The 26,326-nt window shown below is 51.6% G+C and overlaps 12 protein-coding genes across 12 annotated transcripts; 6 read left to right on the forward strand and 6 right to left on the reverse strand.

The window, feature by feature from the left end:
* Positions 1-519: 519 nt before the first annotated feature.
* N7515_001687 (uncharacterized protein) lies at positions 520-2,187 on the reverse strand (the record flags this gene model as incomplete). The annotated part of the gene is made up of 1 exon (XM_056662431.1): positions 520-2,187. One exon carries the CDS (start codon positions 2,185-2,187, stop codon positions 520-522), a length of 1,668 nt encoding a protein of 555 aa, XP_056524544.1.
* Positions 2,188-3,062: 875 nt separating this feature from the next.
* N7515_001688 (GTP-binding protein) lies at positions 3,063-4,142 on the forward strand (the record flags this gene model as incomplete). The annotated part of the gene is made up of 1 exon (XM_056662432.1): positions 3,063-4,142. The coding sequence occupies one exon, from the start codon at positions 3,063-3,065 to the stop codon at positions 4,140-4,142; it is 1,080 nt and encodes a 359-aa protein (XP_056524545.1).
* A 386-nt stretch (positions 4,143-4,528) lies between these two features.
* On the reverse strand, positions 4,529-5,951 carry N7515_001689 (type III PLP-dependent enzyme; the record flags this gene model as incomplete). The annotated part of the gene is made up of 2 exons (XM_056662433.1): positions 4,529-5,586; positions 5,651-5,951. The coding sequence occupies 2 exons, from the start codon at positions 5,949-5,951 to the stop codon at positions 4,529-4,531; spliced, it is 1,359 nt and encodes a 452-aa protein (XP_056524546.1).
* Positions 5,952-7,705: 1,754 nt separating this feature from the next.
* On the reverse strand, positions 7,706-8,859 carry N7515_001690 (protein N-lysine methyltransferase family protein; the record flags this gene model as incomplete). The annotated part of the gene is made up of 2 exons (XM_056662434.1): positions 7,706-8,327; positions 8,393-8,859. The coding sequence occupies 2 exons, from the start codon at positions 8,857-8,859 to the stop codon at positions 7,706-7,708; spliced, it is 1,089 nt and encodes a 362-aa protein (XP_056524547.1).
* Positions 8,860-9,117: 258 nt separating this feature from the next.
* On the forward strand, positions 9,118-10,188 carry N7515_001691 (uncharacterized protein; the record flags this gene model as incomplete). The annotated part of the gene is made up of 1 exon (XM_056662435.1): positions 9,118-10,188. The coding sequence occupies one exon, from the start codon at positions 9,118-9,120 to the stop codon at positions 10,186-10,188; it is 1,071 nt and encodes a 356-aa protein (XP_056524548.1).
* A 2,845-nt stretch (positions 10,189-13,033) lies between these two features.
* On the forward strand, positions 13,034-14,130 carry N7515_001692 (uncharacterized protein; the record flags this gene model as incomplete). Its single annotated transcript, XM_056662436.1, has 4 exons — positions 13,034-13,204; positions 13,267-13,287; positions 13,391-13,537; positions 13,609-14,130. 4 exons carry the CDS (start codon positions 13,034-13,036, stop codon positions 14,128-14,130), a joined length of 861 nt encoding a protein of 286 aa, XP_056524549.1.
* Positions 14,131-14,747: 617 nt separating this feature from the next.
* On the reverse strand, positions 14,748-17,933 carry cym1 (pitrilysin family metalloprotease cym1; the record flags this gene model as incomplete). Its single annotated transcript, XM_056662437.1, has 2 exons — positions 14,748-17,502; positions 17,560-17,933. The coding sequence occupies 2 exons, from the start codon at positions 17,931-17,933 to the stop codon at positions 14,748-14,750; spliced, it is 3,129 nt and encodes a 1,042-aa protein (XP_056524550.1).
* Positions 17,934-18,497: 564 nt separating this feature from the next.
* On the forward strand, positions 18,498-20,106 carry N7515_001694 (taxilin; the record flags this gene model as incomplete). Its single annotated transcript, XM_056662438.1, has 5 exons — positions 18,498-18,636; positions 18,747-19,021; positions 19,098-19,246; positions 19,308-19,551; positions 19,612-20,106. 5 exons carry the CDS (start codon positions 18,498-18,500, stop codon positions 20,104-20,106), a joined length of 1,302 nt encoding a protein of 433 aa, XP_056524551.1.
* Positions 20,107-20,479: 373 nt separating this feature from the next.
* On the reverse strand, positions 20,480-21,517 carry N7515_001695 (NAD(P)H-dependent flavin oxidoreductase; the record flags this gene model as incomplete). Its single annotated transcript, XM_056662439.1, has 1 exon — positions 20,480-21,517. One exon carries the CDS (start codon positions 21,515-21,517, stop codon positions 20,480-20,482), a length of 1,038 nt encoding a protein of 345 aa, XP_056524552.1.
* Positions 21,518-22,135: 618 nt separating this feature from the next.
* N7515_001696 (DNA-directed DNA polymerase delta subunit POL31) lies at positions 22,136-24,032 on the forward strand (the record flags this gene model as incomplete). The annotated part of the gene is made up of 5 exons (XM_056662440.1): positions 22,136-22,179; positions 22,255-22,444; positions 22,521-22,652; positions 22,707-23,679; positions 23,737-24,032. 5 exons carry the CDS (start codon positions 22,136-22,138, stop codon positions 24,030-24,032), a joined length of 1,635 nt encoding a protein of 544 aa, XP_056524553.1.
* A 315-nt stretch (positions 24,033-24,347) lies between these two features.
* N7515_001697 (uncharacterized protein) lies at positions 24,348-25,253 on the forward strand (the record flags this gene model as incomplete). Its single annotated transcript, XM_056662441.1, has 3 exons — positions 24,348-24,369; positions 24,486-24,565; positions 24,618-25,253. The coding sequence occupies 3 exons, from the start codon at positions 24,348-24,350 to the stop codon at positions 25,251-25,253; spliced, it is 738 nt and encodes a 245-aa protein (XP_056524554.1).
* A 175-nt stretch (positions 25,254-25,428) lies between these two features.
* Positions 25,429-26,230, reverse strand: N7515_001698 (lytic polysaccharide monooxygenase auxiliary activity family 9 protein; the record flags this gene model as incomplete). Its single annotated transcript, XM_056662442.1, has 2 exons — positions 25,429-26,077; positions 26,139-26,230. 2 exons carry the CDS (start codon positions 26,228-26,230, stop codon positions 25,429-25,431), a joined length of 741 nt encoding a protein of 246 aa, XP_056524555.1.
* Positions 26,231-26,326: the final 96 nt, after the last annotated feature.

Here is a 26,326-nt window from a genome sequence, read left to right on the forward strand (position 1 = left end):
AGGATTACTGTTATTGCGCAGCCTCCACCTTTTGGAGGATGGCAAGACAAGGCACACGGCTTAACCCACATCGTGAAATAAACAAAGTACAAGCAATATGGGGAATGACAGAACAAATGGTCATCACCCGGACTCGACCGGAGATCCATCGGCAACCCGATATTCTAACCCGGGCGATACGAAAGGCACAGCTCAACAGTAGCCACGAAACTAGAGGCAGGGTACGACGAGTGCGATAGATGAATATGATCTATTGTAGATCTACTCTGCTGGCTAGCTAAAGGTATCTTGGCTACGTGAAATATCACGGGTCACTCCCGTTCCCGAAAAGTCCTCGTCCGAAGGGCTGAAAAATGGTAGTATGCATATTCCGTACGATAAAAAAAATGATGACCCTTCCTCAAGTGTTACCGGCTCTTGAGCCGTGGGTAATCTCCCAGATCGGTGGGTTGCTTAGCCGCGCGAAAAGGTGCTCGTGGGGCTCAGCATTGGATGCTAGCGCGGCTGTGGCTGGGCCGACTACAGTTGGTAGACCGGTCTGCAGTCTGCCTCTGTTGCCTCTGTGATATCACCCAAGCAGACGCCCTGTTCGACTGTCAAGGACTCGTCAGTGTAATTTGTGACAGGTATGTAGGTGAAGCTATCGTCCACGATGTAGCTGGACAAGATGTACCGTGTGTCGGTTGGCGTGAAGACGAACTTCCTGTTAGCTGGTAGGCTCTGTCGCATGCGGACAGGAACGTCGACCATGGTGTATGATAGTATCACAATCTCCTTGTCGTTGAATACTGGTTCATTACCGATATCATCATCGGCCTCGGGGTAATCATCCTGGCTGTCGTCGTCAGCGGGCAGTAGATCGTAATAAACCTCGTCGTTTGGGTGCTGGTTCCAGGGCATTTTGGGGTTATGGCCCTTCTGCGGAGCAATCTGTCGATCGTTCTGTTGGTAGTATGGACGGTTGGCGATTGGTTGCCGCGGCTGCCGCGGGTTTGTCGCTGGCGAACGGGCCTGTGCTGGTGTGGCCTGGTCTTGCCGCTCCAGCAGGGACATCTGCCGATATTGTTCCCTAGGAACCCGTGGGCGCTGGTACTGTGGCTGAGGGCCTTGCTGGTTAGCTTCTGGGTTGTTCCGGGGGAGCGGGGGCCCGTAGGGGCGAGGTTGCTGATGTTCCCAGGGGTTTTGTGCACGTTGGGTCTGTTGCTCTTGACGGGCCTGGGCCTTGCTATCCCTCTGGTGTATTAGGGCCAGCCAGTCGTCGAACTTATGGTCCAGATGCTGTAGGAACTGCGCACGCGTTGTGTCTGGTTTGGGAAACATGACGTTACCTCGCAATCCTGGATCGATATTTTTGCGCATCCGGGTTAGAATGGTGTATGTGTCGGTTTCGCCGGCGCAGCGTGCATAGCGTATCAGGTCCTGCGCGTATTTACGCGGTTCTCTTCCTGCGCGTACATCGCCCCAAGTGTATGTGGTTTCTTCGAGCCGTCTTCTCGCGTCATACCGGGGCGGTTTGAAGCGTTGGATCAAGAGCGAGAACCATCCTTCTTCAAGCGGCAGCGTGCGTACCTCTTCTCTCTCCAAACGGGTAAGTTCGATGTCCCGCCAGGGTAAAGCATCCCCTCGGAAGCAGCTAGGCATGTTGAAGCGTACGACCTGCTCAGACTTGACATGAACTAGATCGCGCATGTGGTCGATCCACACGTAGACATCGTGGTAAACGATGCTGCCGTTGACGTCTTGGATCGCGTGGGCGCTCAAGTTGTCTGGGTCGAACACGCCGATATCGCTAGTGTCCCAAGATGTATCAGGGCGGCATCCATCGTTAGCTACGCGCGATTGCATCGGCTCCTGCGTAAAGGCGGTTGGCGGGGGTGGAGTGTTGATCGGGGCGATGATTGGTTCCGGTGTCGGTTCCGGTTCCATTGTCGTGGCCTGGACTTCGGATTGGGATATTTTGAAGTGGGGCTGTTGGAGGGCGGAAACTACGCCTAGGTAAAGCTGGGGAGCAGGAACCGCTGGGACAGGTTCTTGCGGGGATGGCGGGGTTGGCCTCTCTGGCTGAGACGGAGTTGAGGATCTTGAGGACATCATCAACAGTGTATCGTCGGGTTGGACTTGGAACGCCGACAATGAAGCAGCGAGTCCGTCCTCTTCGCTGCGCACTACGGGTCTCGGCGGCCTCATTGTGTACGACAAGTGTGTTAGATGAAGATGATCCTTTGTAGATGTACTCTGCTGGCTTGCTAGAGTTTGTGTGGTCACGTGGGATATTCACGGATATCAGGGTCACCTGCTTGCTGTGCCTTACACAGTAAGGGGCCTTGGCCCTTGAGTTTCTACCAAACACGAGAATGCCCGTGTGATACCAATCGTAGTGCTATTCGTTCAACAACTGGGCTCCGTTGCTGGCATACCAACCTCCGGGCGCCGGCCTGGTGCACCAAGGTCCAAGATGGCGAAAGGGATGGCGTCATGGCCGATATCGTTCAGCTTCTCCTCCTCCTTTGGGTTGGATTTATGGCTGCTATCTTCTTTTAGCAAAGCCGCAAAGGTCAAATCGAATGACTTGCAATCAGTGGTTAGCCAACTGACGTATTATGGCATCGAACCAAGGAAGCAAGCTTCGCCGGCGTTTCAGGAGAGTAGTGACGAGGGGATAAATATTGTAACTGTAGATGCGATCCCGATTTCGAAGATCTGAGGTAGGATTAGAACTAGATTCTGTCGATATAGCTGGAATCACGCTGTCAAGGCTTCTTATGCAGACCCAACTTGTCGAGTAGAGTCTACAACAACCCATATTTACAGCATGGCTTGTTCTGGATATATGAGTATTAGGGAAGGCATCACTCATGAAATCTTCATCGTACTCTTTCCAGCATGATCACAAGTCCCCCATTTCCAAAGGGAAAAAAGACAATACCCATCCAAATCAGGCAATTAGGGCTCCGCACCCAGGGCTATCCAACCCCTCCCCCTCCATCTCCATCTCCAATCCATCCCAACGTCACCACCACACCTCAACCACCCTCAGAAATACATTCCATTCACCGCCAAAAATGGCGCCAATCCCGATAACAATCCTAACAGGCTTCCTCGGCTCCGGCAAAACAACCCTCCTCCTAAACCTCCTCCCGCAACTCCCCAAAACCTACAAACTCGCCCTCCTAAAAAACGAATTCGGCGACGTAGCCGTCGACTCCCAACTCGCCTCAACAAACTCAATTTCCGGCGTCCGCGAACTCCTCAACGGCTGCATCTGCTGCAACCTCGTCGGCCAACTCAGCGACGCACTAGAGCAACTCCGCACCGAAATCCAACCCGACCGCATCGTCATCGAGACAAGCGGCAGCGCATTCCCCGCAACCCTCGCGATGGAGGTCAATCGGCTTGCGCGCGAAGAAGGGCATTTCGTGCTCGACGGCGTTATCAGCGCTATCGATGTTGAGAATTGGGAGGGGTATGAGGATACCTCTGTGACGGCGAGGATCCAGGCACGGTACACGGACTTGATAGTTTATAATAAGTGGGAGGGGAGGGAGGAGAAATTCGATGTTGCGAGGGATCGGGTGGGGGATTTGGGGGTGGAGACGCCGTGGGTGAAGTCTGATAAGGGGAGGGTGGATGCTGATGTTTTGCTTGGGATTGATGGGGCGTTGTTTAGCCAGGCGGAGGGGGATGTTGTTGGACATGGACATGGACATCAGCATGATCATCAGTCCGAGGTTGAGGTGCTTTCTGTTGTGCTAAAGGGTAGTCAGCTTGGGAAGACGGTTGATGTTGCGGCGTTGGAGAAGTTTCTTGCTTCTGCGCCGAGGGAGGAGGTGTATCGCATCAAGGGGATCGTTCGGTGCGCGAACGGGGATTTGCCGGTTGAGAGTTCGGACGATATGAATGCGAGGAAGAACGTTGAGGGGGATGGGGTCCAGTATTATATCCTTAACTGGGCTTTTGGACGGTGGACTTGTACTCCTTCCGATGTTGTTGCGGAGGGGGCTGATCCTGCTGTCATTGCAAGGATCACGTTGATCCTGGCGCAGTATGAGTCGGCGAAATGGAAGAAGAAGCTTGAAGCTGGTGGACTGGTCCAGGCCAGCGAGGGAGAGAGTGCAGACTTGAGTGTGGAACGCTTGGTCTAGATCTTTGGAGCGGCATCATCTGTTTGTAGGTGCCGCGATGTATTATTTTCTCCAGATGATACCTTGTATATACGATGATAGAGCATGATACACCGATGACAATTGAAGCTTCTCAGATTCTATGGACCCTTCCAGATTCCTTGGTCGGAAGTGTCATAACACTGAAGAGCACAAGTCATGCACACGAGATACCAGCTATGCTATGGGGGAAGACCTCTATTCTGAATCGTGATCTAGAGAGCAAGGAGCGAATGGCAATGCAGCGAGAACGCACGATAGATACTGAATTAAACTGTCCTCGAAAGAGGTCATCAAACCAAAGTATTATCAGAAATTCAAAATCAAACACAAAGTAGCAGACAATCGTAAAGCAAAGGTGTTCCAAACTAGTAGTTGAGCAGGGCGGAAGCACCAGTCTCGCTCGAGATGTAGATCACCTCGTGGTTATCGGAGAAACCATTAAAGCGAGTAGCGCTGCACCTGGTGTAGGCTCCCATTTCTTCAAAGTAGAGCCAGTCACCGGTGTTCAGCAGCCCAGGCAGTTCAATGCGCTGAGAGATGACATCGATGCCGTCGCAAGTCGGGCCCCAGATGGAATAAGTGACGTTGTCCGAAGTCGCAGAGTTCGGAGAACCAGGCTGGGAGCCGTCCGAGGCACAGGTAAGAATCTGGGCAACTGGGTGCTGGTGGTCGAAGATGATGTTCGAGAAATTGCCGTAGACGCCATCATTCAAGTAGAGCATGTAAGCATCGCGGGAGGCATCCTCGGGGTTCGGGATGTCGCGTCGGGCGATGACATTCGCGGCCAGGGTATAAGCAGTGGCTACGTAGTAGCGACCGGGCTCGGCGATGATGCGAATGTTGGGCGGGAAGTAGGTGTCCACGGCTTCGCCGAGAATGCCCGCAAACTTCTCGAAGGTGTCCTGGCAGAAACCGCCGCCAACGTCCAGAGTGTGGAGCTCGTGGCCGATGTCGGCTGCGTTGTCGAAGACCGTGCGCGCGTCTTGCACGGCTTTGAGGAAGGCCCGGGGGTCCTCGGCGCCGGATCCGACGTGGAAGCTCACGCCAACAACCTTGAGACCCAATTGATAGGCGAGTTCAAGCAGTGGACGAGCTTGATCCATGGAAGCACCGAACTTCATGCTCAGTCGGCAGAGACTGGTCGAGTCGTCGGTCAAAATGCGGAGGTAGAGTTCCGCCTCAGGGAAAGTGGCCTTAATCTTGTACAGCTCATCGGCGTTGTCGAAGGTCATTTGCTTTACGCCGACTTGGGAGGCGTAGCGCAGGTAAGATTTGGTCTTGCAGGGCTGCGCGTAAATAATGCGGCTGGGATCGATGCCCGTCTGAAGGGCGAGTTCGATCTCAGACTTGGAAGCACAGTCGAAACCGTTACCAAGCTGAGCCATGAGCCGGAGGACTTCCGGGTCGGGGTTACACTTGACAGCTGTTAAGTCATATGATTAGCAAGGCTCCCGGAGGGTGATATCCAGTGGCGACGAAAGACCTACCATAAAAGGGCTTGATACGGCCCAAATTCATCTTCCAGCGCATATGCTGGCGGTAGACCTCCCCCATATCCGCCACATAGAAAGCATCCTCCTCTCCAGGAGCACAATCGTCCACATCCACCTCCGCCGCCCGTTTCTTCAACACATCCAGAACCAATTCCTTGGCAGCCAACGACGCTTGCAACAAATTGTTGTCCCCGCCATGACTGCTGAGACCGTGATGATCAAGACAATTGTTATAGTCTTTTATGAAGGTGCATACTTCAGCAGTCGAAACACACGCAGTCGGTGCCATAACCATGCCGCTGCGACTCAGCACAAGTTTAACAGATAAAGTGATAATAAAAGAAGTTTTTTAACCGGCAGGCGACTGCGTGTTAGGGAGGACGAAAAGTGTCACAACCGTAGTTGACTGGACCAAGCCTCCTAGACCCTTCCCCCTGAAGAGGAAGAACCTTCGAAGAAGTCCTATGCGGCAGCTCAGAAGACGGGGGAATGATCTCCGGGGGCGTCAACGGGACGAAAAGAGGCGCACCGGACGAGAGTTCAGAAAAGACCAGGAGGTGGAATGTTGTTAAGAGTGTCGCGGAGACGTCGAGTGGAGACAATTTGGCAAAGAACCAGAATTGAGGCTATCGGAGCCGTGATGACCAAATCGCCTTTGGGGATTCCAAAGGCTGAGTGTAAAAGGTGGACCGAAGACCCGAAATATAAAAGCTGAGTAGGAGAGATATAGTTAGCAAGCCTGGTCAATGTAGTCCAGGTGCTATGATAGCTATAGGTGGAGTGTGGGAGGGAAAAAAAGGAAGAGGGAGGGGAGACTGGGCCAAGAGTTTTAGGACTGAGAAATTTTTCCTTCGGAGGGGGGCTGTGAGCGAGCTTAGGGCACACGACAAGTGGAAGATAAAACGCCGCACCGGGGAGAGAGTCGCACACGGACATCCAAATTGAGCAAACTTGGAAAAAAAAGACTCACCTTGTAAAATAAAGCTGTAAGACTCAGACACAGAGGAGTATGAAGGGAAATGTCCTGGAGATGGAGCTTTTTTTCCAACCGTGGGGAAAAAAGAACCCGGGCTGCTGACTCACCATATATGAGCTTCGTCATTGGACGACGGGCTCTATCAGGGCTAGTCTGCGGCCTTTTTCAGTCAAACTTGCGCGATTATTCGGCTCTATTTTAGGCAAGCTGTACCTAGTTACTTGGTATGTACGGAGGAGTTATACCGCAAGCATTCCTTGCAGCACGAAGACTCTACTACAGGTCTTCGTCCCAAATCTGCATGACGCAGGAGTGGATAAAATCCCATGCACTCGGGACCGCTGGACACATTTGCAGCGGTGTAGATGCTGCTTATGATTTGCCATCAGTTCGTAGAGGTACTGTATACGGAGTGTAATATCCCTGTTTGAAGATCAAACACTTGAGCTTGCAGCTACAGAAGTACCTCATACATTCAGGTACCCGAGGACGTGGCAGTAATCTGGATTGCGTGTCCTTAATGCTTATGATACGTATTGATATGTTGGATCATGCATGAAGCTGGTACTACGTACGCAGCACCTATACAGTAAGCATTGATGTGATATACCTGCAGGTGTCACTTTCCGTGCAGAAGGCAGAAAATAGCATCTTGGACTGAGTGTGAAGCTCATAAAAATAGGCCCTCGGCCGAGATCGCAAATGACGTGGGATCCCACTTCCCATCGTGCACGGACCACTCCTGCCAACTTCTAAAGATAACGACGGGAGTCACGGGACCCTCTTTAAAGAACTTCCTACTACTAGTACTGTGTTACTACGAGTACTGATGACTTCGAAGACGCATTAGTAGTATTTTGCTACACTTCTACCTGTAAATAGTTACTCTCCCCGTCATGATTCATCGATGTCAGACATTAAATAATGGTTAAACGACATAGTTATGCAATGGTATTCGGTGTAGCATAATCCACATTGCGCCTTGCCCTATTGGCCGGGGTATCGTGCTATGATGGTTTGATCTCTCACTCCTACTTTTATGCTGCTGCTGCAATGCTGTACACTATAAGTCCTTAGTCCTTGACTGACCGACTATAACAGTAAAACTCAATCTCATCATCCTCACCATGTTGCGAAGGAATCAGAAGGTTGTCCTTGTCCGCTGCAAACCCCGCAGACTCCATTAGTTCGAAAAACACCGTTTCGCTGTCATGCCGTCTCTTCAGAGCCACCAAAATGATCGCCTCCGGGGATGTCCGAACCAATCGGTCAAGTGCAGAGACTAGTGCTGGCAAGCTGTCTGAATTATAGGTGCAATCCGAGACAAGAATCAGGTCAATGGGCTGCGAACAGAGGTTTTCTGGGGGATCGTCCCAGTCAAGGTTTTGGTAGCGAAGGCTGGACATTGTTGCAGGTTGGGCTGCATTAATATTGCGTGTTATTATCTCGCCGACCTCGGGGAGGTCCGTGAGTAGAACCGAACAGTTGGGAAGCATTTGCGCCAATGCAATGCCCACTATCCCGCACCCGGCTCCCAGCTCGACTACCTGAAGAGGTGTGTTGCGTGAGGTGGATAGCACCTGCTTCAGAGCTGGCATCTGGGAGCAAGTGCCATTGTTGCTCTCTTTACTGGCCGTCTTCCCTCGACTGTTGACAGTCTTGTGGATGTATGTAACTGTTGCGAGACCAGCATCCCTGACAAAATGGGAACATTAGAACTTCGAAGAAAGCAAAGAAACATAAAGTAGACAGTGTCTTACCATATGTGTCGAGCAATGCTATTGCCTGTCTCTTCCCAGATCTCCATTGGTCTCGTATCGCCGCTGGAGTACTGAATCCGCCGCAGAATCAGTTTCTCAGCTGGCGTCGGCCGAGGGCCAAATGGAGCACTTGTTGCAGCAACCACTAAAGGAATGGTGGGGCCTCGAGGAGGAATATAATCTTGAGGATGTTGTACCTGGACGGTCAAGACCAAAGGCTGCTGAGCCAGAACAGGTGGAAGAGGACCAAGAGTAATAGCAAGTTCACGATTACTAGCCTGCCATTTTGTCGGCCTTTCAAACGCAATCCGAGAGGATTTTCCACTGGCTCTCACCATCAAATCCACATCTTCGGCGAGAAATGAATCTCCCAGATCAGTGGTGATGCAGATAAGAGCGGAGATGGCGAAGGAGCCTTTCTGCTGCTGGACCTTGGGCGTTTTCAAGAACCGAACATAGTACACCATCTTGGGACAAAGATCACAATCCCTTTCTCTCCAATTCTCTCAATTCCCCCCGCCTTATCGCATCTTCATCAACCAAAATTCCTCAAATTTACCCGTGCCGCTGAGTCAGCAAGGAATGACATCCATGGTCGAATGCGTCTTGCGACTGCACTTACCTCTGCCTACCCCTGATACTCTTCCAATGTCGCCGGCGACAGCTGGTGGAGTAATACTCAAACCATTCCGCATCAGTACTGTTTGTTCTGCCCATCGCCCAAGATGATGCGACCGCGCGACCCCCGCATTCGGCAACGGATCAACCAGATCTCCCATAACCTTGAGACGGCCAACGAAACCGCGCAAGAAGGGCTCTATACTTTCTCCCACAATTACATATCGCCCTGTCTTTCATCCATTGGCAACTGCATGGCAGCATGCACAGCTCCCTGCCTCCCGAGCCGCGAAGACCACCTAAGGCGACGACGACGCGGCCAAGCCGAGGCCAGCTTTGATTTCTACGATGATTGGGACAACGAAGAAGAGGACGAGAGCTTATTGGGGTGGGGTACCGGCGAACTTGACCGCCTCCTTGCTGGCAGCGGGCTGGCCCGCGGAGCTGCAGACCAGCCACGCCAGCAGCGGAGGATGAGCTACGGAACTCGCCGACGAAGGAGTACTGTGCTTATCCCCGACAATCGTGTTGACCCTACTTTGATCCCCAGCTCTTCTGTCCTTGGATTCCTCGAGCGCTTCCCCTGGAGGTTCGGTGCAAGGGGTGTCAAATATCGGCCGTCGGCTGCTGATCTCCAGGAACATCCAGGCAGCCGGCACTATACGCACGAAGATGAGCCATTAATGGAAGGTTTGGATGATGATGCCGGTCGATCATCTCCTACTCCAAACCGGAGGAATCGCAGCGCTACGCAATCTTCCCGCGGAACGGAAAACTCACTGAGCTCGCGCGGGGATTTATTCCCTAGCGACGAGGAAGAAGATGCAGTACCGCTAGATGATGAGTTTGCACTTGCTTTCGGGCGTCGGGGAACGGGCCTAGAATCAGACGATCAGTCTGGTGCCAGGCCTGAAACCGTGAAGTCAGCATCTGCGTCCAGTCTCGGTGATACTTCCTTGCAAGCGAAGCAGAAGAAGAGGCGCCCTCCGAAGCGGTCACCTAGTAGCAATGAGGTCGCAATCTCTCCAGGTGTTGAAACGCCGTCATTGGCAGATCTGAAAACAGAGGAGCAGCGCGCAGCATTGGAAGAAGAAGCCGCCATAGAGAAGAAGCGGCTTGCTGCACATGAGTTGGCTTTGCACCGAGGCCTTGATCTCGGAGGCGCTGATAAGGTATGAGGTTTCGCTTGCTGATACCTATTGTGGCCGAGGAAACTAATTGGACTCTCCGTTTACCTGCAGCCTACCGCACCATCCGTTAATTCAAATATCCCGTCACAAGACGGGGATTCACAACCTCATACCCCCAGCGGGGCATACAGCGAGTCATCGAGCCGCCGCTTGTCCGGCAACCAATCCGAACCTTTCCCACCACTCTCTATGTCACCCGCATCAAAGGCATCGCCCAGGGCCACATCTCCTCATGAGACTAGTAATAATACGACCTCTCCCGACTGATTGCCACTGGCCTTTACACGCAATGCTATAATCTGTTGGGCGAGCAGTTCAAACATCTTCTGTGGCCTACCTTGTATGATATCATGAGCAACTTTGCTACCTTATACCCCCCGTGAATGCAATAACTTCCAGACGACCAGAATCTCTCCAGCATTGCCAATATTTCAATGGCACTACAGAGACTCATCATGATAGTCGAGATGTACTTAATTGCTGCCTCTCGTGGTTTAGACCATGTCAGGGGACTGTAGATATTAAGTCTTGTCCTCAAGTTGACTCGTCGTTCATATCTTGCTACGAATCTTCAACTACGTGCAACTACCACCAATACATCTCATCATCCTGTCTATATCTGTATCCAGCATCTGCACATAATCAATACCGTCATGAAAGGCCCACCAACTGGCTGCTTTGATGCGTGAAGTGTCCTTGATTATTTATGTCCATACCTAATCAGGATTAGTGAGGCTCCTATGTACATGTATTCTGTCCAGTCCGTCCCTCCCCAGGTCCTTTTTCTTCCTTCCTCTCCCATCGCCTCACGATCATCTCAACATGATTCGTTACTTGCGTGTGCGCTGGTCGAACCCAAGATAACAGAGGCCAATTGACAACTCATCCGAACATACCACCCTTGCCTCGGTCATCTTGGCCAGGTATTCCTGATGGATGAATCAGTACCATGAGTGTCATCGCCCGATTGGGATGAAACCAAGCCTATCAGCACTCATATTTGCCTGTGTTCAAATTCTTCCATTAGGAATACCCGCCAATGTGCCTGAGAGAAGGGTGGAATGTTTATATCAGTTGTTGATTGGCCTCTGTTCCCTTGGGTTCGATCAACGCACGCGCAAGCTAGAGGTAGCTGCAGCTGCTTGGCCGCCGATATTCGACAGAACCTGTTTTTAGATCGATCATGCCCAACTTCAGCATAACTCATGTGATTGATGGAACTTTAAGGGAGGAGTGACCGTTGTGCCATGAAGTGAAAGGCTATGCAAATGTAATTTAACATTTAGCACTTGCACTCAAATCCAGGGCAGTGGAAGAGACTTGCATGCAGCAGAGAAGCTGCCGGGGGACCCTCATCTCAGCTTGGGACAGGCAAGATCTCAGAGAGGAGGGAGGGAGGAGAGAGAAAAAAGGGACAAGGGAAGATGAGAGAGAGGAGAGAGGAGAGAGGAGGGGAAGGAAGGGAAGGAACGTCCTCAGAAGTCAGACTGTGTCTGTGGTCCTCTCTGGCCTAGCCACAGATGTCTCTTCGGCCGGGCCAAGGACGTCTCCTCAGCCTAGCCAACGATGTCTCTTCGGCCCAGCCAAAGAGGTCCCTGGACATGCGTACGCCTGGAGACCCACCCCTACTAGACACCGGAGCACCAATATCTAGTACAGGACGAGCCCTCATTTCATCATAGGACGGGCAGGACAAGAAGCCCAGTAGGAAGGTTAGAGAACCAAGCGAGAAAAGAAGAAAAGGTGTGAAGGTGTGAAGGTGTGAAGGTGTGAAGTGGAAAAAGAAGAGAACAAGCACAGTGAAGAAAAAGAAGAAAGATGGAGAAGGAAGAAGAAGAGGAAGAGAAGCTGGGAAGATGGAGATATTTATACCCTCGAAATGGGGGACATGACTGACAAAAAAGGAAGGCAAACATCCTATACTCAATGGGAAGGTGTAAGGCACCTTCTATTCATCTCAACCACATGACCTAAAGTGCTCTAGCTTCATATCCCATGGCAAACTTTGTTTATTGAAAAATGAATGGACAATCTTGACTCGGCATATCCTTCATCAAAGCGCATCACATGGACTACCTCGATGGAATTAGAGAGCTCGTTACCCTTCAATCTGTGTAGACTCTACCTAGGACCAGCAGCCGCAGGGTTTCGAATTCTTGAATATACTGCGTCATTTTGAGATTGGCTGGAGATACTTCCTCGTCGTCTCGATAATTCTGACATTCCAAGTTAGACCTACACTTCATCCAAGCAGCTTGAAATGAAAGCCAATCCGCAGCAAACATGCACACCGTTCTCTTTCACCGTCTAGACCCAGCATGGAGGGCGTGCACATTGCACACACGGTACACCACCAAGTACAAGCTACTAGAAAATGAGGTTATCATGGTTATGTTTCGGATTCTCAACTCAGAGATTGCGCCACTTTATAAGCAAAACCATGGGGATCTAAAGTTGTCGGGAGGACATCTCTATCAACACCCGGCTAGCAGTAGCAGTCTAACGAACAAACGTACTGCGAACTTCAACGAAGACAGTGCCATGGGAACCTCTACATTCTAGCACACTAGCAGTCCCCAAGTATGGTCTAGCCTCAATGCTAGCCGTTATACAGGCCGTGCTTATCATTTTCACCACTCCAAACAGCAACACTGCCGATAGGCCGAAGCCGGGGATTGTCGGGAGATCCCCCCACCCCACGCCCCACACGGGGCCTCCTCGGCGCTGAACCCGACTTCCCCATTTGGACGTCAACAACACAGATTCAAAAGGTTCTGCTGGCCCAAAATTCCAAGTAAACCGTTTGATTTCGATCATACTGCAAAGCACTGCAATGGCCAAAGCCGAATCCGACCTCAAATCCATCCTGGATGGCGGCTTCAATCCGCACGACTTCGCTTGGTACGAGCCCGAATTGGCGGTGGTTCCTGAGCCGGCAAAGACTTTGCTGGAGAGCTATAGCAAGATTCCAACGGAGCAGGTGATAGAACATGTGAAGAGAGTTGTGAGTTTACTCTCTGTTTCACGACGGGGGTCCTGAATACTGATAAGGATGGAGGTTTCTAGAGGGATCGGGCATTCGCTGTGGTGAGTAGTTTGAATTGACGGATTTATTGCATGTTCTGGTCTCGTAGAACACGATTGCGAACTGCATGCACATCCTGTGATCGAAAATACTAATTTCCCTCAGTTCCCGTATCCTTGTATTGGATCATTCCGATTTCTGGACTTGAGCATCCCACAATCACCGCTCTACCCAGAAATTCTGGAGAGATTGAAGTCCGGACAGAAGCTGCTCGATGTCGGATGTGCGGTTGGACAGGAGCTGCGGCAACTGGTGAGAGCTCCGCATGCACTACGCGCGTAGATCTATACAAAGAGACATCAGTTCCTAACATAACGACAAAGTTCTACGACGGCGTCCCCTCCGAAAACCTGTACGCCTCAGACCTACGGCAAGACTTCTACGATATTGGTTACGATCTGTTCAACGACCACAACACCCTCAAAGCTCAATTTATCGTAGCAGACATATTCGACGACAACTCCAATCTTGTAAAGAAGTTAACTGACAAGGTTGACATCATCAATGCGGCTTCGTTCTTTCATCTGTTCAACTGGGATCAGCAGGTTCTTGTCGCGAAACGGCTCGTCGGGTTACTCCAGGATAAACCTGGGTCTCTTTTGATCGGGCGACAGGTTGGTCGCGTTGATCCCCCGCCTCCGGAGGACGAGGAAGCGGCTGGGAAGCACTATCGTCATGATGTCTCGACGTGGAAGAAGCTTTGGGAGCAGGTTGGTGTCGAGACGGGGACTGAGTGGAAAGTCCAGGCTTGGATGGAGAAGTGGGCTGGGGCAGATAAGATGATGAAGGATTATCATGAGGGATTGGACACTTTCAAGTTGAGGTTCAGTGTGCGGAGGATATAACCTTGCCCGTGGGTTTCGGATATGTGGCAGACTACCTATCACCTGGATGTGGATTAGGAATACATTTGGGCTATTCTGTGCAGCTCTGCAATGGATGAGTGGCATTCATGGTACAGGATTCAACAAAGCAAGCATTACAATGTCATATTGTTCATTATGGAGTCTACGAAGTTCGTGATATTTGCATGTTCCCTCGTTCTTAGTCCGCCCTGTGTAGGCTTATAGGTCCAGGGCGGGTCCGAAAAACGGAGAAGAGAAGTGTACCTCTTGGGTTCACATTCCCCTTGATCTTGCGCGAGCATCCATGATGGACATGAATGCGACATCTCGCAACCAAAGGTGGTGACTGATTGTAGATGTGATTAGCTCTGTGCCGAAGCACGTGAATATCTTTCGCGCGATTGGGTAGGGACAGGAGGAGAGACACAAAGACAGGCAAAGAAGAGAAGAATGGCGATGTATGGATGTGAGGTATGGACGGATATATGTACAGGTAAGATGCCATGCAGCGCAATGGAAATGCATGGAAATACACGGGATGAGGTGGTGATACAATTCCCCAGAAGGGAAGATATGCAAAGTAGGAGAAGGGGACTGGCGATTCTTCGTAGATTCGGTTAAGCGGCAGCATCCATGGAAAGCTTGCGCAGCTCCCATTCCGAATCAGCCCAGTCCTTCTTCTCACCCAGAACACAAGTCGTTTTGCGGGTGCCATTCACCAAGAATTTTTCAGCAGCCGCGTTCACATCCTTGGCTGTGACATCCAAGACTTGTTCTCTCCAGCGCTGGTCCATTTCATGGGTCACGCCACTCATGAAGTAGCGGGCGCCTTCGTCATCAACACTCATAGGGGCATCAAGCCCTTGGAATATACCAAGCTTGGCTTCTTCGATCTCACGCTCAGACCAAGCACGGTCCCTAGCAAAGATACCACTGTTCTTGAAGACCTTGAGTGAGTTCAGAGGATTAGGGTCTCGGTAACTCATGAAGGTGAAGAGCCCCTTGATGGGACCGTTGCTAGCACCTGCACCATAGGCACCGCCCTTCTCTCGGATCTCGGGGTGGAGGTAGTTGTGGGTCAGAAGTTGTGAGAGAACGGTGAGAGGGGCACTGGAGGGGTCGACAAACGGCACAGTCTGAGTAGCCTGGCCAGAGTAGTAGACCTTGTATGGCATGTCATAGAAGACATTATCAGCTGACTTGAAGGAATTGTTCGCAAGGTCGGCGCCTGGGGACCGGGCTGAGGGCAGTCCAGAAATCCACTTCTGCAAAACAGACTCGTTGGTGCTAGCACTCTCCTTCTCGCAGACCATGCGAACGCGAAGGTTCGAGGAGGAGATAGCAAAGGTCTGGATCAAGCGAAGCTTTTCAATGAGCTCTTGAAGACGCTCGGGGGAAGTCTCTGCGTCCCGGAGCAGATTAGCCGTAGCTTGCAATTGGTCAAGACCAGACTGCTGCTCCTGAACCCAGAAGCTTCGGGAAAGGCCGGCAGCAGCAGCATTGACGGCAAATCGGTGGCCCGTTCCTGCAATGGCATCCAAAGCTCCGTTGGTGGTCATCCGCAGGAGTTCTTGAATCATAGCTGGCGCAGCAGGGCTGTTGAAGTCTGTCTCTGTGACCAAGACCGAGAGCATTTCCAGCATCTCGGGGATATTCTTGTCAATGGCAAATCCAGAGAACTGCATGCCCTCCTTGAACTGGTTCAGATGCGTTGGGGATGACACTAGGAAGGAAGAGGTCGAGATGCCTCCGGTCTTCAACTTGATCAAATCTTCCCATTGTTCCATCGACCGGTTGGCAGTTCCAAGGCGCATTACGCAGTCATTAAACAAGGGCATGAGCAACCGCAGTTCATCGGGAAGATCGACAAACTCGTTTAAGGCCTGGAAATAGGTCAGCCCGTTGGTGGGAGCTTCACGCCAAACGACGTCAGCATCATCGACTTTAGATTCTCGGACAGGCTTGCGTTCCTTCTCTCGCGAGATATCCTTGACCCTCAATGATGGCAGGCAGCTCAGGTCGGCATTGTGAGCGTCCTCTTGAATCTTGAGGAGTTCCAATTCCTCCTCTCCGAGCTTGGTAACAGCCTCCTCGGCCGATCCATGCTTTTCAATAAGCGCCGCGAGTTTCTTATCCTTGCGCACCACCTCCTTCTGGTCCAGCTCCTTGTTGAACGTGGGGCTACCGACCATAGTGAAGGTCATGCACTGGTCGTTGATGAGGTACTTCTCGACCAAAGATTCCAGATATCCAGGCTTCGCATACCTGCTCTTGAACTCATTGACGACATCGTTCCAAGCGAGCTCCTTCATAGGATCGGAGCCATTAAGCCAAGCCGAGATGGTCTTCTCCATTACACCAATTCCGAAGTTCGCGGTCTTGTGGCGCAGCGCGAGCTCCAGCTGGTGAAGGAAGCCTTGGACTTTCTCCTCGCTGAATCCAGCAGAGACGGTGTCTCGGAAGACATTCTGGATCACGTCTTTGATGGTAGCGGCATTGGCTTCGGTGACACCGTTTAGTCCAACCGAGAAGATGGGGATCCGACCGGATGTGTCAAGACCCGTATTTGGCGTGAATGAAGAGCCAAGACCGCTCTCAACAAGAGCTCGGTACATGGGTGAGCCATAGCCATCGAGAAGAAGCGAGGACGCAATTCCAACGGCGAAGGTCTCCACGGTATCGGTGGTGTCACCCATGTACCAGGATGTAGAGGTCTTGTGCTGCTTGTCTTCGCTAGCGAACGTATCTATGGGGCCAGGAACAGTCACGTTCACAGGTCCCTTGCTGAGGTCCAGAGGCCGCTTGATATCAGTATCCGCTTGTCCCTTCTGGAAGCCGTCCAGGACTGCACCGATCTGCTGCAGATGATCAGCCAGAGGCATATCACCGTATGTGAAGATTTTGGAGTTGCTAGGGTGATAGTTGCGTTTTGAGAAGTCCGTCAGCTGCTTATGGGTAAGATCCGTGATGTACTCTGGGTCTCCACCCGAGTTGTTCAGCTCCGGGAAGATGCTCTCTTTGAACCGAATGTAGTAAAGATAGTTGGCATCAGATATCTGGCCCTTCATCTCATTGTAGACAACGCCCTTGAACACGATATCTTCCAATGACAGCTTGTTCTCGGGTTTCCCAGGAACCACCTCTCCAGCACGCGGATCCTCGGGACCCAGGCGCCAACCTTCTTGTCGGAAGTCTGATTCCTTCAGAAGAGGGTGCAGGGTAGCATCGAGGTAAACAGACAGAAGATTTTGGAAATCTTGTTGGTTTGTCGTAGCGAATGGGTAGGTAGTATGGTCGGAAGCCGTGAAAGCATTCATGAAATTCGAGAGGGAGCGTGGAAGCATCTTAAAGAACGGGTCTCGAATCGGATATCTTGGGGAAGCACAAGGTTAGCGGGATTCCTGAGGCCGTTCGTAGCCTTGCACTCACTTTTCACTGCCACATAGCGTAGTATGCTCCAAAATATGAGGCACACCAGTAGCATCCGGCGGGTTTGTCTTGAACCCAATTCCAAACACATTGTTCTTGTCATCTCTGGCCACATGCATGTAGTCTGCCCCGGTTTGGTCATGTTTCAGCCAAACCGCGGTTAGATGAAGTTCCGGAACATTCTTCTTCTCATGCAGAGTGAATCCATGGAGCTTCTCGCCAACCTTCGGGAAGTCTTCCAACTTTGTCACCGTTGATGCAGCTCTCCGACTATTGCGCGAAAAGATCGTCTGAGCCGGCTTTAATGAACGGCCGATAAATGAGCGATGACTCGGCACTCGTGGCGTACCGATGCGCATTGATGAGCGCAACATGACTGTGGCGTGGTTGACGATCGAACAGGCTCGGGACTGTCGAGTCGGAGATATCCTCGGAGCCCGGAGCCAAGATAATCCGGGCTAGTGTAAGCCTCCTGGGTTCCCTATGCGCAGGGAAAATGGCCGCATATCCGATGAAGCTTGAGGATAGACCGCTTGGCCAGACGTGTAATCCCAGTCTTTACACTTCCCTCTCGTGGTCTACATGATCCAAGTCCCATCGTTGTTAGGCGAGAGACAATCGTGTGCCTAGGTGCCTTCCACTTCTGGAACCGATGACTAAGATTGTCCCCTCGTCGAAGTTCTGCTCTGAAGACCGGCATTTGCTCTTTCCCGAACGCTACAACAAACACGTCGCCGTTTACATCCCAGAGCCAGTGATCTCGCTTGTGGGCCTTGTCTCTGGGATCTCCATTCCGTGTCATTGATCCGTCTACATCCTCCCCTGTATTCCGCCTATCTAGCGCAAATTTTCGGCTTCCGGTCTCCGTACCAAACCTCCCGCGGATCGAACCGCTGAATACATTTTCCTACAACAATATACGGCACCCCCCCTTCAATATGTCGTCCACCGCCATGGCAAAGAAGAACAAGGGGAAGAAAGCAGCCGACCCTAACGAGACCTCCAAACTGCTGGCCGCTAAGATCTCTCAGTTGGAGCAAGATGCTGCCGGCGAGAAAGACCAAGAGGCCGAAATTGGTACGTGACTCCCCTCATATCCTATGGGCTTCTGGCATCAGTCTCGTTTGCTTGGGGGCTGTGTCATTTTGGGCAATATGAGGTCACTAACTTGCAGTGTTGGAATGCAGAGCGCGAGGTTAAAAAGGCAACCCGTGATCTCAATCAGCTTCTGAGCAACATCGAATCCCCCATGACTAGGCTCGAAACCGTCCATAAGAAGTACACCGAACTGTTGGCGGACATGAAGAAGTTGGATCGCGATTATACCAAGAGCAAGAAGCGTGCCGATCAGCTTCAGAAGGAGCAGGACAAGGGAAAGTCCGACCTCAGCAAGACTATTACAATGAAGGACAAACTGGAAAAGTTGTGCCGAGAGCTTACGAAGGAGAACAAGAAGGTTAAGGTGGGTCTATCAGAATGCACCTTGAAAGGATTGCGACAAACGCCGTGAAGGAATCGTCAACTGAACGTCTCGGCAGGATGAGAATAAGAAGCTGGAGGACACAGAGAAGAAAGCGCGCCTGATTGTCAACGAACGGCTTGACTCGCTTCTGTATGACATTCAAGATGTCATGGCTGCCAAAGGAAATCCTCGTAGCGAGAAGGTGGATCTCGACTTGGATGAAGCGTACGATTCCGGTGCCTGGTCCTTTGACTGACTGTCGATATACTAATGTGAGATGTTATAGGCTTCGTGCCAAGCTTAAGACCATCAGCGAGCAGTTCGACACCCGCGATCTGCATTACAGGGGGCTCCTCCGTGGCAAGGATTCCGAGATCCAGAGTCTCGCTTCGAAGTTCGAGGACCAACGCCGTGCTAGTGAGGTCGAGGCCAACCGCTCCCGTGCTTTGACTTCCCAGGTTTCTACATTTTCCCATACCGAGGCCGAGTTACGCAGCCAACTCAACATCTACGTCGAAAAGTTCAAACAGGTACGGCAGTGTTCCCACAACCCTCATACTAGTACCCGCCCGCTAACAAAAAACCCCCAGGTCGAGGATACCCTCAACAACAGCAACGATCTCTTCCTCACATTCCGCAAAGAAATGGAAGAGATGTCCAAGAAGACTAAACGCCTGGAAAAGGAAAATCATACCCTCAACCGGAAGCACGAGCAGACCAATAGGAACATTCTGGAAATGGCCGAAGAGCGAACTCGGAACCACGAAGAGCTTGAGCGCTGGCGCCGGAAGTGCCACCATCTCGAAGCCCTTTGCCGGCGCATGCAAGCTCAGGGCCGAGGCGAAGGTCTTGCCCTGGCCGAGGGTGACGATCATCTCGAGGGCGATGACGAAGGCACCGAAAGCGAGTACGACGACGATTACGAAGATGAGGAAGATATCAGTGACGAGGAGGACCTTGAGCCGCCTGCGAGCCGGATCGACGAGCCTTCAGAGAGGCCCGTCTTTGGGCCTACTCCGCCTCCCAATCTCTTGGAGGCTCGTGCAAATGGCAATGCTGCGGGTGTTAATGGCTTGGTTTTTTAGACTAATCCAATGCACACTTGATGTTGACTCGGAACAATCCACTTGGCTCCTTTCGATGGCGATGTTCCCTCAGGCACTCACTTGCATCCCGAGGCAAAGAACCTACATGCACCGCGAGCCGAGGCTTGATTGTATTGAGTAACAGGATGTAGAAGGTTCGTACCATCTATGTTTGTTGAACTTGGGATAACGCGCGGTGACCACCGGGCGTCTTGCAATTTATTTCTGGTTTGTTCAGGTATCGAGCTTCATGTGTTTCTGTACAAGTACATGTCATATTATCAATAATCAAAAAAATATGCCAAACTATATCGCACTATTAACATCAGAAACAGGCCAATTGCCGCTCTAAAAGATCAAACATCCATCACATCTATAGTTTGCTCGCGGAACTAATGTATGAGCTCCCGACCTTGAGCATCTGAACAGCCTGCGCAACCATCTCCTTCACAATAACTCCGGCCGGCTTGATCTCCTTCACACCAGCCGAAACATCACCCATGAGGAACGGCACATCGACATCTTTCTCGTTCTCAATATCGTGCATGATGGGCACAATACCCTTGGAAGTAAGGTCGGCAATATCATTGGGCCGTGATTCCCACTCCTTGATATAATCATTGGGCAGCATGCGCAGCGGCCGACCAGAAACAACAAGCGTACGCTTAGTCTCACCATACTGCGCATTAACAACAGCCTCCTTGTGCAAGCGACTAGCACCACTCTCCTCCGAAGCGACAAACCGCGTACCAACCCACACACCAGAAGCACCATACATCAACGAAGCAGCCAGACTGCGTCCATCATTGACACCACCAGCAGCGACAACAAGTGCCGGCTGACCGGTCAGGGGGCTCTTATACTTAGCCGCCACATCAACGATAGCAGGCACAAGTACAGAGAACGGCACATCACCAGTGTGACCGCCGCCCTCGCCACCCTGCGCACAAACAATATCAACGCCAGCCTTGAACGCCTTCTCGGCGTGCTTGGGTGCGCCAACCATGTTCATAATCAGGATCCCGGCCTCGTGCAGCCGCTTGATGGTGTGTGCGGGCGGGATGCCGACGGCGGAGACGAAGAGACGGGCACCGTGCTTGATTGTCACCTCGATGAGCTCGTCGAGGTGGCCGTGGGTGTAGTCGTGGTTGGTTTTGCGTGCTGAACCGCCGACTTGGGGAAGGGCCAGGTCCACGCCGAAGGGGAGGGAGGGGTCGCGGAGGAGGGTCTTGAGCTCCGTGAGCATCTCGTCGAGTTGCTCAGGGGTGTAGCCCAGTCCGCCGATTGTGCCTAGACCGCCGGCGTTGGAGACGGCTGCTGCTAGTGGTGCGCCTGAGGCGCGGGCCATGCCTGCGAGCAGCACTGGGTGCTCGATCTTGAGGAGCTTTGTGAGGGGTGTTTGGAGAGACATGATGGAGTGTGGGGGGTTTGTAGGTTGAGAGGTTGTATGTGAGAACTGAGACTGTTCTCTATTATGTCTTCTTTTTAAAAGGCAGCATGTTAGTTATATGTTTTTGGAGTTGTTGAATGGAGAATGCGGGGAAAGTCCCCGTCCCCCGGACCGAGGCAGCTGATGATCTGCATGGTTGTGTGTATGGCCCTCCCTACACTATGCAGTAGACTCTGGAGGACATTGTGAATTTGCACATTCCCTATATTAACGGATCAGCCATGACCGCGGAAGCATAGAGTACATAGAGGACTCCGAGGTCTGATCTGATCTACTGCTCTAAGATAAAGATCCACACTTGCTACCTAACGACACTACCATGATAACCTGTACCTGAAATGATCCAATGTTTCTCCACCGATCCATTTGCCACGGCGACTTAGTGTCTTAAATCAAATAGCCGATATGATTGAATTACCTCTTATGCACTCCCGATGCTTGATAGTTGACCAGTTGGCGACACGAGCCCAAAGCGGGAATGTAATTGAACGCGCTAATTGACGCGTAGGCGCGTCAAACCTTCGCCATCCACCCAACTCAACCTCAAAACAGAAATATCTCAGCATCGCTCCGGGAAATATGGCACCGGATGCTGACACTTACACCTTCTTGTGTCCTCCTAGGTATTTATTCCTTGCTCTTCCCTTCCTCGTAGTACCGCGGAGCTTTTGCTAACCATTGAATGCACTCTCGGATAGCAAGGAGGAACAGGAACAAGAACCAGTCTACCGCGCCCCCTCCCATTACAATCCTCGTTCGACCTTCAATCTACCGTCCGGTGCGGGACGACACTACCAGCAGCAATATGGCGACATGTACTTCATGCGGCTGGCGAGATTGAAGCCGAGCGTAGAACAAGTTGCGACGGATGCCTGGGATGGACTTATTGTAAGGGCGCTCGATAATAACAAATCTGCTTCACTACCGGGTTATGGACTATGCTGATATATGTCTACACGATCAGATTGCCGGGGAGAAAGTGCGACGTGTCGATCGAGTCCTCGATGTCCGACAGGGAGAGCTGTGCTGGGTGGCCGGCACCGTGTACATGGATCTGCCCATGAAGCCAAACATTCTGGATGACCTCAGCAAAGAAGTCAGTGGCTAGGACTTTTCTTCGATCCTACCTACATCTACTGACAATGCATAGAACTTCACCTCTGCGCCCCCTCCCCGCCGCACCTACACCGACCCTTCCGATCCCTCTTTGACCCAGATTATGATGGAAGACGAATCCGGTCGGTTACGGCTTACTGGAAATTTCCTGCGGTCTACGCAACTGGCGACAGGCGCCATTATTGCAGCTTTGGGGACTGAGAATGCGAATGGAGACTTTGAAGTTATCGACATCAAACTGCCAGACTTGGCCCCGCAGTCTCAACGATGGGAGGGCAATGCTCCGGAAAGCGGACTAGAGATTGCTGGCAAGGAACATGGCAAGATCGCGTTTGTCAGTGGCTTGGGTATCACAGGAACATCAAGCGACACGCTTACACTGGAGCTATTGACGGATTATCTTCTTGGGTACACAGGATTCTCGGGCGACGACAAAAACAGTCCGTCGTCAAGTCCGTCTAAGATCACACGTCTGATCATTGCCGGTAATTCACTGGGGGCCAGCGTGATTGCCGATGTGGCGTCAGCGACTGCAAGCAACGGGGTCGCGAAGAAAGCGCAGCCGAAAAAATATGGCTATGATGCCTCTGCATACAATGCCTCACCTGTCACACAGCTCGATAATTTCCTAGCTGAGATCCTGCCCAGCATCCCAGTCACGCTCATGCCGGGCGAGAAGGACCCTGCGAATTTCTCCCTTCCTCAACAGAGCATCCACCGTGCTATGTTCCCTCGGGCTCGGGCATATGCTGCACCGCCGCCTAAAGCGGACGAGAAGCTGGAAGCAGGGTGGTTCGACAGTGTCACAAACCCCTGGGAAGGGGATGTCGAGGGCTGGCGATTGTGGGGATGCAGTGGTCAAAACGTCGACGACGTTCTTCGGTACATCACCATTGAAGGCGGTGATAGTAGTCCAGACCGTGAGACAGATTCCGATGCTCGGATACGAATCATGGAAGCTATGCTTCGCTGGCGTTGTGGTGTGCCCACTGCGCCGGACACAATTTGTATGTTGGATACTTTTGTGCCTGTCCTACAGAATGCTTGCTAACATCCCTCTCCAGGGTCATATCCATACCAAACTGATGATCCATATGTCATTGAGTCATGTCCGCACATCTTCTTCGCTGGAAATCAGCCCCAGTTCAAGACTGCCACGATTGAGGGTGACGTTCCTCTCCGTCTAGATGGTGATATCGATATGATGGATGCCGCGGATGGCCCTGATGCCCCGCGTGTGAGACTGTTGGCACTTCCCAAATTCAGCGAAACAGGAGAGTTGATTCTGGTTGATACCGAGACGCTGGAGGTTGAGGTGGTCCGGTTTGAAGTATTCAAGGGACAAGAAGAGCAAAAATGAACTGACATAGACGACAGTCTATGGTATTAACATTAAGACTATCCAAATTACATGTAATGTCAATTGTATGACTTGCATAACGCCATTGCTGTTCAACTACGCAGTAAATTGTGTATACCCATCGCCATCGGATATCCCCAGTGGCTCCACACGAGACCCACAATGGAAAGATTCCATCCCACCAACTTCCTCGACCATGTAACCCATCAAGAGCCCTAATAGACATCGGATAGACTAAATTCACGAGAATACATACCGATTGAACACATCTGAACCATCCGAATGAAAAGCACCACTTTCTGAACATACGCCACAATGCTGCTCAATGCTAATACCGGTACGCTGCTTCACCTAAAACCTCCATATACTCTCTCCGAGTCCCCCAACATCTCCCAAAATAACCTTGGAAGGCATCGAGAAGCATATAGAACTAACCGGATCCTATGTATGCAGCCCTCGCTTCCTTCAAAGCCCTTTTAGTTCCCTACTCATCATGGCATGTCCCCCGATACCATGAATGGATGCAAGACCCAGTAAGCACAATCACCTACGTCCAACCCCCCTCTTATATTCTAATAAAAACAGGAAATCCAAGAAGCAACAGCCTCAGAACCTCTAACCCTCGAAGAAGAATACTCAATGCAACGCAGCTGGCGCCAAGACCCAGACAAACTCACCTTCATCATCTGCCGCGCGCTCAACGACTCCATCCCCAGCCAATCCCAGCTGCAACCCGACAGTGACTCGCCATCCAACATGGTCGGGGACATCAATCTCTTCCTGCGCGTCGACGACGGCGAAGAGGGCGATGACGAGCCGCAGATCATTGGCGAGATTGAGCTTATGATTGCCGAGAAGGCGAACCAGAGAAGAGGGTTCGGGAGGGCGGCGCTGCTTATGTTTTTGAGGTATATTGTGGCTAATGAGGAGGCTATTTTGGAGGAGTTTGTTGGTGGGGCTGGGCTTGGGGTTGAATGTGTTAGGAGGTTAAGGGATGGAGGGTTGGGGGTTGCTTGCTTTAGTGTTAAGATTGGGAAGGAGAATGTGAGGAGTTTGGCTTTGTTTGAGAGTGTTGGATTTGAAAAGGTGTCGGAGGAGGCGAATTTCTTTGGGGAGTTTGAGTTGAGGATGGGGGTGCTGCAGGCTGAGGGTGTTGATCGGTTGCTTGGGATGGCGGGTATGGATGGGGTTGTGGAGTTGGCTTATAAGAGGGTGGAATAGATTAGGGTATGTTTAGATGTTTATATGTGGCATGTCTACGAAGTTTGGTCGTTAGGACTGGACTGGAGATCAATAACGCATACAGCTATAGAGAATAACATTGCCTCATACTTGAATATCACAAAACCAAGACATCTCTTCTCACAGCAGTCACAGGCAGTATCGCAACACTCACTCAAGCATACAAAGCCGGTCCAGGGATGGTATAACCATCAGTCAAGGGAGAGTAGAGATCAAACAAGATACCAGGATCAGTGTTCTTGTACAACTCCTCACCCAGGGTGCCAGCAGGCTGATCACTGCCACCACCAGTAACCTCCAAATTGACGCACTGAGGATAGTTCTGTGCCCCATTGGTGTTACCCGCAGAGTGCAAAGCAATGATCTCATGGCGCATAACGTAGTTGCCAGCCGCAATAGTCGAAGGAATCCTCACAGTCCACCTGTTGCCAGCAGCGATGAGCTCATCAGTTGCCCAAACTCCGGGAGAAGAAGAGCCATCAATCAAGCCATCTTCTTCGATTTTGAAGAACTCCAGCGTAGTCTTGTCGACTGTGGTGCAGTCACCGTTGCAGTTGGCGAGGTAGGTGATCAGAGGGCCGTGGTGCGTGTCTGGCCAGGGGGTCCACTGGATGTCAATGTCGGAACCTGCAGTGACGGTGGCGCTCAGGGGGGCGTTTGTGGCATCGCGGTGGCAGATGATGTTCGGCTCTTGGTATTCGGTTCCGTCGATGAAGCCGAGATCGGTTGCTGTTGTTGTCCAGCCGACGCTTTCGGGTGCGCTGGGATTGTTCGAGTACTTGTCCACGAGGTAGCCGGTGTAGCTGAGGGATTGATTAGATGGGTGTTCATTGGGGGGTTTCTGTCGCGGTGTAGGTTACTTACTTCTGTCCGTCGGCAACAATGCTGGAGACATAGCCATGGCCTGCTACCAGGGATGCCGAGACTAGGAGACCAGTGAGCTTTGAGAAGGACATTTTGCTCTGGCTTTTCAATGAAGTGCTTGATTGATTCCGTTGTCTGCTTGGAATATGCCATTGCACCGTGAGAGATTGAGCTTATATACCTCTTCC

This window comes from Penicillium bovifimosum (genome assembly GCF_028826915.1).
Source record: "Penicillium bovifimosum strain IBT 22155 chromosome Unknown utg000002l_segment0_segment0, whole genome shotgun sequence".
Classification (NCBI taxonomy): Eukaryota; Fungi; Ascomycota; class Eurotiomycetes; order Eurotiales; family Aspergillaceae; genus Penicillium; species Penicillium bovifimosum.